The sequence below is a fragment of the Micromonas commoda genome, chromosome 11 (assembly GCF_000090985.2).
Source record: "Micromonas commoda chromosome 11, complete sequence".
Taxonomy (NCBI): domain Eukaryota; kingdom Viridiplantae; phylum Chlorophyta; class Mamiellophyceae; order Mamiellales; family Mamiellaceae; genus Micromonas; species Micromonas commoda.
In genome coordinates, this window is record NC_013048.1 from 486,821 (window position 1) to 503,909 (window position 17,089).

The following is a 17,089-nucleotide window of genomic DNA, read 5'->3' on the forward strand; positions in this document are numbered from 1 at the left end:
TCAGTCGCGGCGGGCGCGTCGGCGCACGATGAGAAGGCCGGGTGCGCGCGGGTGGGCGTCGGTGCTGCTCCTCGCGCTCGTGTGGAGCAGCGCGTGCGTCGGCGCGGACGCCCGGGATCCGTGGTACAGGCGGGGTAGGCGCGAGCGACCGGGGATACCCCTCTGGAAACCACCCGGTAGTGCCGATGTTGAACCGATCGTGGTCGAGGTGACGGAGTCTGCGCCCGAGGACGCCGCCCCCGCGCCTCGGATAGACACCATCGAGGCGATCGAAAACGTTGACCTGGAAGCACCGGGCGCGCTCGAGAAGGCCCTGGCGGCACGCGCGCGCGCATCGGACAAGGAGCTCATGGTCCTGGCCGTGGGCGACACGAGGGACCACAGGAGGATGCACAAGGACCCGGCGCTGTCGCAGGTGTCGGTGGACTTCGCGATTAACCTGGTGGAGAACCTCGCGGCGCTGGGTCTGCGCAACTACCTCATGCTGACCTCATCCGCGCAGCTGTGCGACGAGCTCAGACGCGACGCCGACGTCGACGGTTGCGCGCACAGCTCGCACCTGACGGATCGCGAAAAAGAGCTGCAGCGGTGGGGGTTGAAACCGGGCGACATGTTCCTCCTGTGGGCGCAGCAGTGGAGGGTGGTGCAGCGCGCGCTGGAGGCGGGGTACTCGGTCATGCGCGTCGACTCCGACGTCGTGTTCCTGGAGGACCCGTACTTGGCGCTGCGCGGCCCGCTGCTGTCGCCCTTCGCGATGGTTTCGCAAACCGACGTCTTCGACCTCGGGACGCGACCGCGATGCGACGCCGACACGGGCGTCACGAACGAACCCGGCCACCCCGATGTGAAGCGGTGCGATTCATCCTCGCTCAAGTCGCAGCCGCAGCTCAACATCGGCCTCGTGTACTTTCGGAGAAGTGCGATGGCGGACGACGGACCTACGCTCGGCGTGATTAAAGACATGTTGAAAGCGTTCACCGCCAAACTCCTCGGCGACGTCCAGGTGAACGACGACGGGAACCCCATCGCGGAGGCGCTCTTAGATCAGCCCCTGTTCCGGGAGGCGGTGAGTCAACGGGTGAGGCGTGGGAGCGGGTGGAAGGTGGCGAGCGGTTCGAGCGGGGAGGTGTACGCGAGTATTGGGAGCGACGGGGATGCAAGCGACGGGGCCGCGGTTGGCGACGAGTGTCCGCACGCGCGGACGACGTGCGACGCGATCGCGGCGGAGCGGCGAAGGACGGACATCGCGTTCGCCTCGCTGGGCGAGGGAGAAGGGAGCGAGCTGGCGGCGGGGGCGCCGGACTGGCTCTTCGGACGGGGCTGCGTCAAGACCGTGGCCGACGCCCCGCGCGCGCTCGCGCATCTTCGATCGATTCGATCGACGAACGCGCCGGCTTCAATCGACGGGAGCAGCGAGAACGGGACGTGCGAGACGAGAGCCGGCGTCGTCAACCGCGCGCCCGGCGTCGGCGGCGTCGGCGGCGGCGTCGTCGCCGTGCACATGGTGTACAGCAAGGCTCGCAAGCGCGCGGACGCGATGGAGGCGATGGGTTGGTGGCGCGCGAGCGTCCGTCGTCCGGGAGGAGGACGCGGGGGCGGCGAAGTAGGAGGCGCGGAGGAGGAGGCGGGGATGGCGAAGAAGGATGGCGAAGCAGGAGAGCAGTCTCCGTCGGGGGTGGCGTCCGCCTCGGCGGGGGGGTCCTCTTCCCCGGGTGACGGTTCGGTGGACGGCTGCGTCGGCCGCGATGGGGCTGGCGTGCTCTTCTCGCACACGTACTTTCGGCAGAACCCGCCGGGCGCTCGGGCGTTTGTGTGCGCGGGGGGCACCCCCACCGGCACGTGCCCGTGCTGCGAGCCCGTTCCCGACGAGGATGGCGAGGATCGGTCGTGGGTGCGGAACGTGGCGAAAGGGGTCGGGCTCGTCGCGCTGTCGCCGGAGGACCGCGAGGATGCGTTGACGGGGCAGAGGCTGGAGGACCACATCGCGACCGCGCCGGGTTGCGGGATGCACCAGAACGGCGGGTGGAACGAGTTCTGGGACAGGTGAAGGGACGAGACGCGGTGGCATCGATCGGTTCGTCGTGTCGTGGCGGCGATGCGTGCGTTTGTATTGGGACCTACGGTAGCTAAGCGGCGGTAAACAGTCATTCGATCGAACGATCAGTACCCGTCGAGCTCATCCTGAAGTTCGGCCGCCTCGTTCGCGCCGGCGATGCCCTTGGTCCACAGGAAGGCCGCGAGCGGGAACCCGGTGCCGATGAACCAGTAGAGGATCGGCTTGTACAGGAAGGAGTCCGGTCCGACGACGCCGAAGATGGGGTTGCCGTAGTTGAGCTCGAAGCAGCTCCCGATGGCCGCGATGGACACGATGACGCTGAGGCCGAGGTAGGCGGGCCACGGAAGGCCACCCTTCTCCATCGCCGCCTTCTTCATGAGCTCGCGCCTCTCCCACGGGGGCATCTCGTCGTCATCCGCCGTCGTGGCACCCGCCTTTTGCTCCTCCCCCGCGCGAACCACCACGCCGATACGACGCGCGGCGAACGCCGACGTTCCGCGGATCTTCGCCCCGCCCGCCGCTCGCGAGCGGACGGGGGAGGCCGCCGCGCGGGCGGATCGACGCGCGGTGACGGGGGCGCGCGCAACGGGGCGAGCGATGAACGCCGAAGTCATCGACATGGCGGACATGACGGTAAGTGACGCGCGGCGCGGTGCCAACGCGAGTGGGCAGCGGCAACGCTATCCATCCAGTCTTCGGCACTGGCTGGACCCATAACCTGCTACTTTTTCTTCGATACCAGCCTGTCGAAGCCCACGCATTCCTTTTTCGTCTCGGCTTGCTCGCCACACCTCTCGGCGCGGACGGCCTCGACGCGCCCAGTTCCCGGTCCCGCGCGCACACCCACGCTCTTGGACCCGAGCACTAACCTCGCGGCCCCCGAGGCGGAACCCGAGGCGATACATACACGCAGCCGCGATGCCGTCCGTGGCCGTCCCGAGAAAAATGCCGTCCAAGTTGGAGCTGGACGCGTACGATTCCATGAGGCAGACCCGCGCCACTCTGCGCGCCTCCAACCGCGACTTGGCGATGGAGACGAGCAAGAGCGCGGAGTTCAAGATGCAGTCCGTGAAGGACCTGAGGGTGAGCTTTCGTCAACCCTTCGCGACACCCGTCCCCGGACACGGAGAATTAATCGAGCCAATTGCCGCTCGACCGATCGCCCTCGCCTGACGACTCCCCGACCCCAACCTCCCCCGGCCCCAACCTGCAGAAAATGCTCACGGGAGCCGACGCCGACGGCGACGGCAGGCTGGACTACGGCGAGCTCGCCAACATCGACCCGGACCTGTACATCGACGTCCTCGGCCTGAAGGATGCCGAATCGATGCTGCGAAGGTTCGACAAGAACAGGGACGGCCACATCGACGCGCACGAGCGCCGCGAGCTGATCAAGGGGCTCATACCCAAGCTGAAGGAGGAGACGATCGCGATGAGGGAGAGCGGTGAATTCGTGGCGTCCGGGGTGCTGTGGCAGAACAGGAAAAAGTTCATGGAGTCGCTGAGGGAGTCGCACGTCAAGGACGTGGAGCACAGCCAAAAGGCTTTTGAAAAGCGATACTTTGACACGGTGGAGGACGAGGAGACGGCGTTCTTCAGGGTCCGCGTCGAGGAGCTGCACGATGCGCTGCGCGCACACTGGGAGGGTAAAGACGCCTACATCGAGCGCGTGATTCAACAAAAGTGGGAGCTGTTCAAGTCCACGAAGGACACCTGTAAAGACCCGACGGCGCCGCTGACGCCGAAGATGAGCAAACGCGTCTTCGAGCTTCGGGCTCTGCTGACGAACCTGAGCCGAGCGCGGCATCCGACGAAGTTCCAGCTCGAGGAGGGCGAGCGATTCAAGGTTGAGCTGCACGAGCTCGAGGACGAGGCGCACGCGCGACACGCGACGCTTCAGCCGGCGTGGTACAAGCTGAAGGAGCGCGAGTGCAAAGAGGAGCTCAAGGCGATGAGGGCCAAACACGCGCAGCTCAAGAGGGCGAGCTTCGACAGGTTCTTCGAATACGTGAACGAGGCTCGTCAGCTTCTGGGCGCCAGGCACGGCGCGTACCACCAGCGGATGGAACACGCGCACAAGGTTGGCCTGGCGGATAAGGTCATCGACGAACTCTGGCACCCGAGGCCGCTGAACATGCAGCCGACCATCACGTCCTACTCGCCGCGCATGCCAAAGCACAAGGGGAGCGGCAACCTGGACAGGGTGGCGAACGGGCTGGGCGCGTACCAACTGGCGCACCACGAGCGAACGCCCAAACCGGAACACATACTGAGGGTGACGGCGTCGGGGCCACCGAAGCGCCTGGACCGCAAGCTTCTCACGACGATGTTCTGAGCGGCGGGTGGATAATTATTAGTCCGCGCAAGCCAAAACAAATTGATAAAAACCCCTTGGATGAACCACGCCCTATTATCCGCGCGCCTCCGCCCTATTATCACGTCAGTACCTCTCCGGGACGGCGGCCACCTGGGAGGGGTACTTGGGCAGTCCCCCGAACTTCTGCGGCGGCCAGTACTTGAAGCACGCCCTGCCCAGGATGTTCTCCTTTGGCAGCGGCCCCCAGATGTGCGAGTCGAACGAGTTGTTCCTGTTGTCTCCCATGACGAACACGTCTCCGGCGGGCACCACCTGCGGGTCCATGTTGTACGTCGCCGGCTCCAGCTTGAGCTCCTTACCCCGCGATATTCCGTTGACGTACAGCTCGCCCTTCTTCACCTCCACCGTGTCCCCGGCCACCGCCACGACGCGCTTGATGAACACCTCCTTCGTCAGCGCCGTCGACGTCTTGGGCGTCTTTGGCGGGTGGAAGATGATGACGTCGCCGGGGAAGGGATCGTGCTTGAACCTGTACGTGATCTTCTCCGCGATGAGCCTGTCGCCGATGTCGAACGTCGGGTACATGGACAGCGAGGGGATGAACCGGGGTTCCGCGATCGTCGCCCTGAACGCCAGCGAGACGGCGAAGGTGACGAGGACCGTGTACACGTCGTCGGTGTTGAGTCGAAGGCCCTCGGGGACCCACTCGGGCCACGCGTCGTAGATGTCGTCGCCCGTGCCGGGACGCGGACCCTTGCCGTCGTTACCGTCGCCGCCGTTGTCGTCCGTGGGGGGTCCCGACTCGCTCGCTGCGATGGGTGGATCGTGGAAGCGCGGTGAGCGAGTGGGGACGATTCGTTCGGGAGCGGAATATTCTCGAGGTTTTAGGGATCCGTGGCGCGGCGAAGCGAAGCGGTGCGAGCGCCGGACCGGGGCAGGGGGCTCGGAACGGAAGGCACGCGGCTCGCCATCGCCGAATCAGACGCGCGACACGAGCGGAATGGTCGAACGCACCCGAGGCGTTCACGATGACGGCGAGGCCGCGTCCGAACTTGGGCCGACGCTGACCCATCGTCGCGCGTGTCCTGACGGGCAGGACGGCGCGGGACATGCGCGCGGCCCGGGGACGCGCCCGGGTCTGAACTCCGCCGCGGACGGCCCCGGCGTTTGCGACGGGTCCGTGGAGGGCGGGAAGCGACATCGCGAGCGTGGCACTCATCGATGCGTGGGTAGCGCTGGGCGGTGTCTCGGTATGATCACAGCGTCGTCCCGAACAGTCCCGACCTGCCGACATCATCCAAACGCGCGGAACAACTTTTTCGACTCGACCGGCCATCCTTCCCGTCCCTACCGACACTTCCAAGGGCGCCGAGATGGTGGAAGTCGTCGATCTCCTCAGCGACAGTGGTGAGGATGAGGAGATCCGGCCCGCGTCGTCACCCGTCGTCATACTCGACGACCCGTCGCCTCCCGAACCGGCGCCCTCCTCCAAAGGGGCTCGAGCCGGATCTCAAAGCGACGCGAGCAGCTCGGACCTCAGCGACGGCGGGTTCCGGGCCGCGATGGCATCGCGACCGGACGTCGGAATGAGGTCCGCGGCGGAGAGGATCCTCCTCGGCGTCGGTTCCAGGCCCCAGATGCCACCTCGGCCGGCTTCGAGGCGCGAGTCCGACGAGGGAGACGCGTACTTCTCGGACGACTCACCGGTCATCGCGACGAGCCAGAGGGACAGGGAGAGGCTCGACAAGGCACGGGAGCGCGACCGCGAGCGCGCGCGCAAGGCTGCGGAGAAGGAGGACGAGCGCGCGCGCAAAGCCGTGGATAAGGCCGCCGCCAAAGCTGACAAGGAAGCCGCGAAGGAGCGCGCCAAGGCTGACAAGGCTGCGGACAAACGCGCGCGCGAACTCTCCAGCGGCAAGCACAGGATGCGACAGATCACCTGCGTGTGGGACTCGAGGCTCGGGACGACGGGCAAAGACGTGGGGTACATGCTGCGTTCCCAGCTGAAGACGGGCGTCAACGACCAGAACAAGGTGTGCGAGTGCCTGAACACGGCGCAGATGCTGCCGGTGCCTCGTTCGGTGACTTGGCGATTCCATCCGCCGTCGGACCAACCGGCGGGCTTCCGGACGTTATCCGGCTTGACCGCGGACGTGACCGACGGCGTCCCGTACACGATCGCGTACATCCCGGGCGACGAGTTCGTGGAGATGGCGTGGGTGGACCACGTCGCGGCGAGGGACGCGGGGTACAGTAGAGGGGAATGGGACGCGCCAGAGCCGCCCGGCGGTTTCCGACGCTTCATCCGCGCCGCCAAGACGTCGCTCGGCCGGGACCACGTCCTCTGCCTCCTCGTCACGAACATCAACGGCGCGTGCACCACGCGCGAGCGGCGGGACGTTCGCGCGAACCGCGGCGAGGTTGGGTTCTCGAAGGCGCCCGTGGACATGGAGGTGGCGAGGATACACGCGAGAAAATACCACAACGTGCGACTCACGCCGGTGCCGGACGTGTCGACGGCTGTGGAGCACATCGTCAACATGCACCGCGCGTGGGCGATGAAGCCTTACGCCAAGGAAACCACGATCCTGGGCATCCTCGGCAGCAACGGCGCCCGAAGCACCGTCGCGGAGCAGGCGGCGCTGGAGGCTGCGTTCGTGGCGGCGAAGAGCGTCGCGCCCGACGGGACCGTGTACGAGAGCCAGGATCTCGACTCGCAGTTTTCGCAAGACCCCGCCGACGTCCGCGACGCCGCGGGCCACAGGCGGCGGACGAAAACCCCGGCGCAGGTGTGGGCGGCGGCGCTGATGAAGATACCGCGGGTGGCGGAGAAGGAGGCGATGGCGATCGTCCTCAAGTACCCGACGATGATGTCGCTGATGGAGGCGTACGAGGACCTGAGCACGTCGGAGTCGGATAAGCGGAAGCTGCTGAAGGGGCTGGATTGCGTCGGGACGCACCAAGGCGCGCAGGTTCGGAAGCTCGGCGAGACCATCAGCGCCAGGGTTTACGAGATGTTCAGGCCGAGGGACAGCGACGACGAGGGGGACCAGGTCATCGCGCCGTTGACGGAATAGCCAGGGAATAGGTGGTTCCATAAAAGTTTTACATTCACGCGTTGAGGGCCTCCTCGACGGGCACGGGCTCGTTGGACACCTGGATGGTGCATCCGGGCCTGGGTCCGTACTTCTTCCAGTACCCCGCGCTGAGCTTGGCGCCGTTCTCCTTGAGGAACTCTTCGGGCACGGGCACGCCGGTGGGCTGCGCGCTGCAGTAGGGCCTCGCCCCGGGTTTGGCCAGGTACTGCTGGTGGTAATCCTCAGCAAAGTAGTACACGCAGTTATCGCCCGGGCCGTTGATCTCGGAGGTGATGTCCCGCGTCGCGCCCGCCGCCTTGAGCGCCGCGCCGTACACCTCCGCGCTCTTCTTCGCCAGCTCGAGCTGCGCCTTGGTGGAGCAGTAGATACCGGACCGGTACTGCGTGCCCGCGTCGTTGCCCTGTCTCATGCCCTGCGTCGGGTCGTGGCAGGTCCAGTGCATGGAGAGGAGATCGGCGAAGGAGATGACGGTGGGATCCCACGCCACCTGGACCGCCTCGGTGTGACCGGTCTGGCCGCTGCACACCTCCTCGTACGTGGGGTTCTGCGTGTACCCGGCGCAGTAACCCACGGAGGTTGAGTAGACTCCCGGCACGCGCCAGAACATCTTCTCGGTGCCCCAGAAGCATCCGGTGGCGAAGACGCACGTCTCGAGGTTATCCGGGAAGGGCTCCTGGATGGGGTTGCCGAGGACGTAGTGCTTGTTGGTGACCTTCATCGCCTGCTGGCGGCCGGGGAGGGCCTTGTCCTCGGCGATCATGGCGCCCTTCTTGCCACCACCGAGCATCGCCATCAGTTGCTCCATGATGTCGTCCTCGGAAGCTTTCGCGACGACGCTGGATCGAGAGAGACCGCGGCGGGGCGCGGGGATGTGGGTCGGGGCGGCGCGGTGCTGAACGGCGCGGCGGACGCGAGGGGCGACGGCAGAGACGGCGCGCTGTGTGGCGGCGGCAGATATCATGTCGTACGGCGTGTGGCCGCGCGCGTTGGTGTGGATAACGAAGCCGATCTCGTGCGACGTGGCCTCCAACCGTCGACGCCTCGCTCCGGTCTCCAGATTTCCGCGGAAAAAGTGGACCTCAACCCTACCGGGACGCCCCACAGATCGGTGACCGGCGCGCGAGATGTTGGACAACAAGTACCACTGGAGCGCGGTGGCGGGCTTTCTGGTCCTATTCCACGCGTGCTACAGCGTCATCGCGTACAGGAACGACCTGAAGATCGCGGGCGACGAGTTCGAGGGAGTGCCGTTCCTGGTGCTGATCGAGTGCGCGATCGGATTCGGGGCGTGCGCGTGGGGCTCCGTCGGGTTCGCCGGGGAGCTCGTGCCCATCAAGGCGGAGCCGGTGGAGCTGCCCCCGGTGACCATGGAGAAAAACGACGATTTCATGACGTTCAGGCACCGCGGGAGGGCGCTCAACCCGCCGGGCAAGCGCTCGTGAGCCCCCTTTAGCTCAGCTAGTTGTAATTTGTACGAACTTCGCCACAGACAAGCGTCGCAGTTTCAAAGTCGCACCGACGGAACCAGGACAGGCCGAAGCCGGAACCTCCGGGCCCGACCACCTCGCGCGACGCCCTGGTCACCTCCACGACAACGGGCGCCGCCAGGTTCCTCCGATCCGGACCCGTCGTCGTGTCGGGATGCGCGTACGCCCTCTCCTCGAGGACGAACTCGTGCGTCGCGCCGCCAAACTTTGCCACCTCATCTTTAACCTCCACGCATCTGACGCCGTCGCCGTCGACGGCGCCCTCGGGACATCGAGCCGCGATCTTCACGACGTACATCGCCGCGGCGTCCTCGACGTTAACGCCCGCGAGCTCGCCCCACCGCGTCGCGGTGCCCTCGTAGGTGGAATCGTCCGCCAAGGGTAACGACGTTTGGACGTCAAAGTTGAACGACGCCGACGCGAGAGACGTGACCGAGTACGTCGCCGAACCCGACTGGGAGCGATCGACGCCGACGACGTACACGTCCTTCGATCCGTCCGTCGGAAGGTGGAAGGACGGACCGCGGACGACCGTGACGTCGCCGGCGTCGTCCGCGTGCATGTCGGAGCCTGAGATGCCCGGAGATTCGGACACCCGCGTTCGATAACCGCCTTCGGCGTCAAAGGCGCTTGCGATTTTCGCCGCGACGGCGGCCACCGCCGACGCCAAACCCCGCTCGTCCACTCGCGCCCTCGCGATCCGTCCAGCCTCGGGGAACTCGCCCGGATGGTGGCCGTGGTCGGTCCAGTCGATGGCGTGAAACGGGTCGAACCACGTCGGGTCTCGCGGCGTGAGTCGCGTGACCACGAAGGGCGGCGACTTGGCGTAGGCGTCCCACTCGGTTTGGCTACCTACGGGGCCCGCGTTGGCGAGCACGACGGCGTGCGTGCGCTCCACGCCGTCCTCGTCCCCGCCCGGGGAGCTCAGGCCGTAGGGGTTCACCGCCGTGTCGTTGACGACGCCGGCAGCCTCGAGCGCGTCCATCGCGGCGGCCATCGTGTGCCGGGAACGGCCGACGAGGACGGCGAATGTGCGTCCCGCGCACTCCAAACTCGCGTCGTCTCTGACCACCGCCCTCGCGTCGTTTGCGTACCAGTTGGTCCCGACCTTGCGCGCGTTGGTGGCCAGTCGGGTGTACCTCGCGGCGGGGGACGACGACGTACCGCCCGGTGACTGGGCGGCCCGCGGCGGACCCACGCCGTAGGAGAGGGAATCGCCGAGAGGCTTCATCAAAGTCTCCGCGCCCCCCGAGACGCCTCCGACGGAGTATTCGCGGTAGAGGTGCGGAGTCACCCCGAAGTACCTGGACGGCGGCGGCGTGCATCCGACGACGAGCGCGGCGTCCCTGAACCCCAGGTCCAACTCGCAGCTGAGGTGCTCGCCGGGAGCTAAGGACACCGCCTCGGCGTCCGCGGGCGAGACTGTGGCGAAGGACAGGTCCGGGATATATCGGTCGGCTCGCGCGTCGCGTCGCGGGGCTCGCTCCCGCTTCGCGTCGCTCGGGATGTAGCCGACGGTGGAGGCGCCGTCGGCGAGGATGGCGGTCTCGAGGACCGAGGAGGTCTTTGGGGACGACGCGCGCTCCCACGCGCGCTCCCAAGCGCGCTCCCGGTCGCGCTTTGTGGGCTGCGAGTCGGATATCCGGGTCGGGTCGCGTCAGCTTTGGCGTCGTCGTGTCGTGACGGGAGGGTCGCGACGAAGGGACGGGGACGCACCAGCATGGGACAGCCGTACGCGCCGATCGCGGGGTTGACGCGGCCGCACGTCTGGCAGTCGGGCGGGACGTCGTCGCCTTTCGCGAACCACATCGACCCGCGCCGCGTGTCGAAACCGGCGCGGTCGAAAACCTTCGCCAGGTGAGCGTGCGCCGCCTCGCGATACGACGGGTACGCGAAGGGACACCGTTGAGCGGCGGGCGACTCCGCCGCCGCCGCCGCCGCCGCGCGCAGGCGGGCCAGGAGCACGACTGCCGCGGCGAACATGCGCAAACGCGCGACGATGTCGTTGTGGCGCGTCGCGTCCGCCATGGTCGTTCGTTCGACGGAAGACGCGAGGCGAGTTGTGACGAAAGACGGGACGTGTTTGAAGGGTTCTTTGGCGTGGCGTCGGGGAGACGAGGAGGCGCGATTCGATTCACGCGAGACGAAGGGGACGCAGACGTGGCGCGTGGCGATTCGTGATGGATGCCTGTTCATATTTCAAGCCCTTTTCGAGGTAAAAAATAGGTGGTGCGTGCTTTTTGCGAGCGGCGTGTGATGTGTAACGGTGGTGGTTGCCCCGCCGACGTCGACTCAGTCGAGATCGTCAGCCTTGGGGGCAGCCTCGGGCGCTCCCTCGCCGTCCTCCTCCATGGGCGCAGCCTCGCCGTTCGCGTCGCCGTTAGCCTCCGCCTCGGGCTTGGCCGGCTCGGGCGCGGGCTCGGGCGCGGGTGGCTTGGGTTTGGGCCTGGACATGATGGGCGTCGAGAACCTCTCCAGCGCGGCGAGCTTCTTGTCGACATCCGCGGAGAGCAGGACGGGATCCTGGGTCTTGCCGACCGCCGCCTGGAGCCCCTGCTTCTCGGCGAGCCAGTCCAGCGCCGCCTGCGCCTCGCCGCGGACCTTCTCGAGGTCGGCGGCGTCGATGTGCTCGTGCGCGGCGTCGGGCGCGGCGGCGGCGAGAACAGCCGAAGCCTTGGTCTGGAGGAGGGCGCAAGCCCCGGGCCTGGCGCTCTCCTCGCTCGCGCGCAGCTCGATCGGGTCGCCGATCGCCTTGAGCTCCTCCAGCTTGGCGTTGTACACGCCCTTGGTCTCGTCCTCGCCGTCCTCGTAGAGCCAATCCTCCGTGGCGTTGAGGAGGGCGACGAAGGACTCCGCCGCCTCGGGCGCGACGAAATCGGACAGGGCGCCGGTAACCTTGGTCCTCATGCCGTACACGTACTCCTCCACCGCGTTCTTGCGCTCCTTCGTCTCCTCCATCACGCGGTCTTGCAGCGCCATCTCGAACTCCTCGTTGACGAACTGCTCGAGGACCTGGGCGGGCAGGCCGCCGACGGTGGAGGACACGGGCACGTCGATTTTCTTAACCTTCTTCTTCTTCTCGGGAACCGGCGCTGCGGCTTCCGTCTCCATGGGCTTCTCGCCGTTGGGATCCTCGGGCGCGGTGTTCTCGCCGTTCTCGGCGGGCGCGTCGGTGTCCATGGGGGCCTCGGCGGCCGGGGCAACCTCGGGCGCCGGGGCAACCTCCTCCTCGATCTCCTCGACAGCCTGCGCGGATTCCACGGAGACGAGGCCGTTGAGGTTGAGGCGAACCTTAACCTTGAGCTTGGTCTTGCCGTCGTCAGAGTTGGTAGACGGGATGGGGCCGACGTCGAAAGAGCCGATCTGAGTCATCGCGTTGGGCGGAAGAAGCGTGGGGGTGGTGTACTTGGCCTGCAGGGTGAACGTCTCGTTGCGGAAGAAGGTCATCATCTTGGACGAGGGCACCGCGTTGTTGCGCTCGAAGAGCTCCATGTCCTTAACCTCGCCGCCGTCAGCCTGCCACGAGAAGGAGACGGGGAAGGGGAACGAGTCCACAACCTCGAAATCGCGAACGCGGAACTGCGGGGAGAGCATGGCGCCCTGAAGCGCGCAGCCGCGGGCGACGCACTCGGACGCGTTGAGGGTCCTGGAGCACGGCATCCCGAAGAACGCCTCGAGCTGGGAGCTGATGAAGGGCATGCGAGACGCGTTGCCGACTAGCTCGACAGCCTTGACGTCCGCGGGGATCATGCCAGCCTCGGACATGGCCTTCTTGACGGGCTCCATCATGCGGTCGAGGAGCGCGGAGGAGAGCTCCTCCATCTTCTCGCGGGTCATCTTGGAGTTGACATCCACGTCGTCCATGATGCACTCGATGCTGAGCGGCGCCTCGGGGTTGGCAGAGAGGATCTTCTTCATCTTCTCAACCGCGGTGCGGAGGCGAAGCGAAGCGCGGGCGTTGGACTTGATGTCGATCTTCTTGGTCGCCTTGAATTCCTCGCAGAAGTGGTCCATCATCGCCTGGTCGAAGGAGGAGCCGCCGAGGTTGCGGTCGAAGCCGGTGGCGAGAACCTTGAGCTGCGCCTTGGTGAAGCGCACCACGCAAACCTGCATGGAGGAGGCGCCGACGTCCACGAAGACGACGTTGTGGGGATCGTCGCCGAACTCCGCCGTCTTGAAGATACCGTACGCGAGCGCCGTCGCGGTGGTCTCGTGCATGAGGCGCATGACGTTGAGGCCCGCGATGGAGGCGGCGTCGAGCATGGCTCGGCGCTGCGCGTCGGTGAAAAAGACGGGCACGGAGATGACCGAGTCGGTCACCTTGGCGCCGTGGTCAGCCTCCGCGATCACCTTGAGGTCGCTGAGGATCATGGCGACGAGCCTTTCGGGGGTGAAGGTCTTCTTCTCGCCGAGGTAGTCGACGGTGATGAGGATCTCGTCGTTGGGTCCGCCGGAGATGGGGAAGAGAAAGGCGGGGACCAGCGCCTGCACCTCGGGATCGGAGAACCTGAGGCCGATGAGGCGCTTGAGCTGGACGATGGTGTTCTTGGGCTGCATGTTGATCTTATCGGCGGCGGCACAGCCGATGAATCGCTGCGGAGAGGGGCGGGGATCGGGGGAATCGTCGGGTCAGCCGGGATGCCCTCGTGGGGTCCGAGGGAAAAACGGCGGCAGAGGGCGCGGCGGCAAACCGGAGCCGTGGGAGCCGGAGGGTCGGCGGCGGAACGCGCGCGGGGACACGGGGAAGCGCGGCGCGCGAGCGGCGCTCGCTCGCCTCCCCGCGCGACTCTCACGCGATATCTCCACTATCGACGTGGTTCATCGCGCCTGAAGCCCCGCCGAGACGCGGGGCGGCGGCGGCGACGGCGCGCGATCTCAGATCGCGATGAAGCCTGCCGAAGGCGCCGTCTCCCGCGACGATTGGGAAAAAGGGACAGCGCAGTCGCGATCGATCGCGCGCACAAACGCACCTGCTTATCGCCGAAGTTGACCATCGCGGGGGTCTCGCGCTTGGACTCGGTGTTCAGCACGACGTCGATGCCCTTGCGCCTGGCGAGCGCCACCACGGAGTTGACGCTGCCGAAGTCGAGGCCGACGACGCTCATCTTTCCGCTGTTCTTTTAGAGATGCGACGTGTGTGTGGGCGGCGCGAGGTGAAGGCGCTCGTCCCTGGGAGCCGCGGTGCTGGCTGCTCGAGTGTGTAACAGAGTTGGGTCTCTCGCGTCGCAAGCAGCAGACGTGAAGAGGTCAGGCTCGGCCGCGTAGGTCGTGCCCGTGACTGCTAAAGTGAAGGGACGCGCGCGCGACGAACTGCTTTTTGGAAGCCGCCGGAGGCGGAATGGAGGGCCCACAGGCGCCCGCACCCGGGCCTATGGGGAGCAGTCAGGGAAGAACTTTTTGCTTTAGACCCTGGTTTCTTGAGTCATTTCTCCCGTTTCCCCGCATGACATAAAGCGATTTTTCAGTTGGTCGTTTGGGAACGAAAGGGTCGGAACCTCCGCGCGCGATCGACAGAAGAAGCGTCGGCGAGAGTATCGCCCGTCGCGTTTCGTCCTCTCGAGAGCAGGTGAGCGCATGTCCGGTGGCGATCTCGGCCCGTCCGATACCTTTCATCGTCCCCAGCGGGCGTCTAGGTCGCCCCCGGAGGGCCGACCCGCTGGGGTTTCCAACCCCCCGATTAGCGATGACGCGTCCCCCTTGGGCGTCGCCACGACTCTCGCGCTGACCTCGCCCGCCCCGTCCCCGCTCGACCCCCAGGACGCAATAAACTCACAGGTGGTGAGATGTCAGCGATGACGTCCGCCTCCGGCATCAACGGTGAGCCCTCGGCCCGAGGCGACGCGGCGCGACCCCGATCGGCCCCCGGGAGATAATTCCGAGATATTCCGGGCGGCGCTTTTTCCCAAACGGCGAACGAGCACTCGCTGACCCTCCCCGTCCCCCCTCCTCCTCGTATCCGCAGCCTTCGTCGGCTTCAGGCCCCAGAACGGTGTGAAGCGCGCCTCCCGCGTGCGCGCCTCCGTCGCGCGCCGCGTCGCCAACCCCATCGTCGCCGTCGCGACCCCCTCCGGCAAGAAGTCCGCCAACGAGGGCGAGAAGAACTGGTCCAAGGTTGAGTACATCAAGGAGAACTCCGACTTTCTCCGCCATCCCCTCATCGAGCAGCTCGCCACCGAGGATCCGTTCATCTCCGAAGATGCCGCGCAGCTGTACAAGTTCCACGGCGGGTACCAGCAGGACGACCGCGAGAAGCGCGCATTCGGCGCCGGGAAATTTTACCAGTTCATGATGCGAACCAAGCAGCCCGCGGGCACCGTCCCGAACAAGCTCTACCTCACCATGGACGACCTCGCGGACTCCCACGGCAACGGCACGCTCCGTCTGACGACCAGGCAGACGTACCAGCTGCATGGCATCCTGAAGACCGACCTCAAGTCCACCTTCCAGGCTGTGATTCGCAACATGGGCAGCACGTTGGGCGCGTGCGGAGACATCAACCGCAACGTCATGGCGTCGCCGGCGCCTTACGCCAAGAACTTCAAACCCGAGTACGCCATCGCGCAGGAGCTCGCGAAGGACATCGGGGACCTCCTCGCGCCCCAGTCGGGCGCCTACTACGACGTGTGGCTGGACGGCGAGCAGGTTCTCACCGTCGAGAAGCCGGAGGTGGTGGCATGCAGGAACGACAACAGGTTCGGGACCAACTTTGAGGGCTCCCCCGAACCCATCTACGGCACCCAGTTCCTGCCCCGCAAGTTCAAGATCGGCGTCACCGTCCCCGGGGATAACCACATCGACTTTTTGACCAACGACATCGGCATCTGCGTCGTGATGAAGAATGGCGAGCACGTCGGTTACAACGTCTACGCCGGCGGCGGCATGGGCCGCTCGCACCGCAACAACGACACTTTCCCCAGGCTCGCGTCCGCGCTCGGTTTCGTCGGCAAGGACGACATCCTTTACGCGGTCAAGGCGATCGCGTGCGCCCAGCGCGACTACGGCCGCCGCGACGATCGCAAGCAGTCCCGCCTCAAGTACCTCATTCACGCCTGGGGCGTGGAGAAGTTCAAGGCGGTGACTGAGCAGTACATGGGCAAGGCTTTCCAGCCCCTCGCCGACCTTCCCCCGTTCACCATGCCCACCTACCACGGCTGGAACGAGCAGGGCGACGGTAAGCTCTGGTACGGCGTGCACGTCGTCAATGGGCGTCTCAGAGGCGACGCCAAGAAGGCGCTTCGCGCCGTCATCGAGCGCTACGAGCTCCCGGTTCGACTCACCGCCAACCAGGACCTCCTCCTCACCGACATCGACCCGGCGTGGAAGTCGGATATCGTCGCGACGCTCACCGCCGCGGGCGTCAAGGACGCGAGCGAGATTGACGCGCTCGACCAGATCTCCATCGCGTGCCCCGCGCTGCCCCTCTGCGGCCTCGCCATCACCGAGGCTGAGCGCGGGCTGCCCGACATCAACAAGCGCCTTCGCGACGTCATGAACAAGGTGGGCCTCCCCGCGGACGAGCAGTTCCTGATCCGCATGACGGGCTGCCCCAACGGGTGCGCCAGGCCGTACCAGGCTGAGCTCGGTTTCGTCGGCGATGGCCCGGGTTCCTACCAGATTTGGATGGGTGGCACTTCCAACCTGCTGAAGCTCGCGGAGCCGTACGCGGATAAGGTGAAGGAGGGCGACTTCGAGACCTTCTTCGAGCCCATCTTCTACGCGTTCAAGACTGGCAAGAACGCCGACGAGCGCTTCGGCGACTGGGCCAACCGCGTGGGCTTCAAGGCCATCAAGGATGCGCAGGAGAGCTACAAGGGCCTGCCCGCCGCCGCCAAGGCTGCGGCTGCGCCCGCCGCGGTTCCCGCCGCCGCCGCCGCCGCCGCCGTCCCCGCGGGCCGCCTGCCCCGCGTGATGATCGAGCGCGAGGCGTTCGAGGTGCTCAAGGCGTACGCCGAGGCGAACAACACCACCCTCACGGAGGCGGCCACCGCCGCCATCCTCAAGCTCAAGAAGTAGGAGCCACAACGTGTAACTTTAGCAGTTTATTAGCCCCGGGGACGTCGACTATTTACTAGAAAGTGCAAGGGACCCTTTTCGATTACGAAAGTAAACGTTTTAAAACGTATCGCCAACT

General features: G+C 66.3%; 10 protein-coding genes across 10 annotated transcripts; 5 read left to right on the top strand and 5 right to left on the bottom strand.

Moving 5' to 3' along the window:
* Positions 1-28: 28 nt before the first annotated feature.
* MICPUN_62475 (predicted protein) lies at positions 29-2,047 on the top strand (the record flags this gene model as incomplete). Its single annotated transcript, XM_002504855.1, has 1 exon — positions 29-2,047. The coding sequence occupies one exon, from the start codon at positions 29-31 to the stop codon at positions 2,045-2,047; it is 2,019 nt and encodes a 672-aa protein (XP_002504901.1).
* A 113-nt stretch (positions 2,048-2,160) lies between these two features.
* Positions 2,161-2,460, bottom strand: MICPUN_73368 (predicted protein; the record flags this gene model as incomplete). Its single annotated transcript, XM_002505160.1, has 1 exon — positions 2,161-2,460. One exon carries the CDS (start codon positions 2,458-2,460, stop codon positions 2,161-2,163), a length of 300 nt encoding a protein of 99 aa, XP_002505206.1.
* Positions 2,461-3,001: 541 nt separating this feature from the next.
* On the top strand, positions 3,002-4,391 carry MICPUN_62477 (predicted protein; the record flags this gene model as incomplete). The annotated part of the gene is made up of 2 exons (XM_002504856.1): positions 3,002-3,139; positions 3,270-4,391. The coding sequence occupies 2 exons, from the start codon at positions 3,002-3,004 to the stop codon at positions 4,389-4,391; spliced, it is 1,260 nt and encodes a 419-aa protein (XP_002504902.1).
* Positions 4,392-4,496: 105 nt separating this feature from the next.
* MICPUN_86755 (predicted protein) lies at positions 4,497-5,180 on the bottom strand (the record flags this gene model as incomplete). The annotated part of the gene is made up of 1 exon (XM_002505161.1): positions 4,497-5,180. A coding segment is annotated over one exon (684 nt), but the record flags the coding sequence as incomplete, so codon positions are not given.
* A 779-nt stretch (positions 5,181-5,959) lies between these two features.
* Positions 5,960-7,307, top strand: MICPUN_62479 (predicted protein; the record flags this gene model as incomplete). The annotated part of the gene is made up of 2 exons (XM_002504857.1): positions 5,960-7,260; positions 7,301-7,307. The coding sequence occupies 2 exons, from the start codon at positions 5,960-5,962 to the stop codon at positions 7,305-7,307; spliced, it is 1,308 nt and encodes a 435-aa protein (XP_002504903.1).
* Positions 7,308-7,484: 177 nt separating this feature from the next.
* On the bottom strand, positions 7,485-8,276 carry MICPUN_62480 (Peptide-methionine--S-oxide reductase; the record flags this gene model as incomplete). Its single annotated transcript, XM_002505162.1, has 1 exon — positions 7,485-8,276. One exon carries the CDS (start codon positions 8,274-8,276, stop codon positions 7,485-7,487), a length of 792 nt encoding a protein of 263 aa, XP_002505208.1.
* Positions 8,277-8,595: 319 nt separating this feature from the next.
* Positions 8,596-8,913, top strand: MICPUN_86171 (predicted protein; the record flags this gene model as incomplete). Its single annotated transcript, XM_002504858.1, has 1 exon — positions 8,596-8,913. One exon carries the CDS (start codon positions 8,596-8,598, stop codon positions 8,911-8,913), a length of 318 nt encoding a protein of 105 aa, XP_002504904.1.
* A 16-nt stretch (positions 8,914-8,929) lies between these two features.
* MICPUN_103061 (predicted protein) lies at positions 8,930-10,986 on the bottom strand (the record flags this gene model as incomplete). The annotated part of the gene is made up of 2 exons (XM_002505163.1): positions 8,930-10,585; positions 10,675-10,986. 2 exons carry the CDS (start codon positions 10,984-10,986, stop codon positions 8,930-8,932), a joined length of 1,968 nt encoding a protein of 655 aa, XP_002505209.1.
* Positions 10,987-11,134: 148 nt separating this feature from the next.
* MICPUN_62483 (heat shock protein 70) lies at positions 11,135-14,063 on the bottom strand (the record flags this gene model as incomplete). The annotated part of the gene is made up of 2 exons (XM_002505164.1): positions 11,135-13,551; positions 13,929-14,063. The coding sequence occupies 2 exons, from the start codon at positions 14,061-14,063 to the stop codon at positions 11,251-11,253; spliced, it is 2,436 nt and encodes an 811-aa protein (XP_002505210.1). The 3' UTR covers positions 11,135-11,250.
* A 233-nt stretch (positions 14,064-14,296) lies between these two features.
* MICPUN_62484 (predicted protein) lies at positions 14,297-17,077 on the top strand (the record flags this gene model as incomplete). The annotated part of the gene is made up of 3 exons (XM_002504859.1): positions 14,297-14,339; positions 14,473-14,524; positions 14,937-17,077. 3 exons carry the CDS (start codon positions 14,297-14,299, stop codon positions 16,969-16,971), a joined length of 2,130 nt encoding a protein of 709 aa, XP_002504905.1. The 3' UTR covers positions 16,972-17,077.
* Positions 17,078-17,089: the final 12 nt, after the last annotated feature.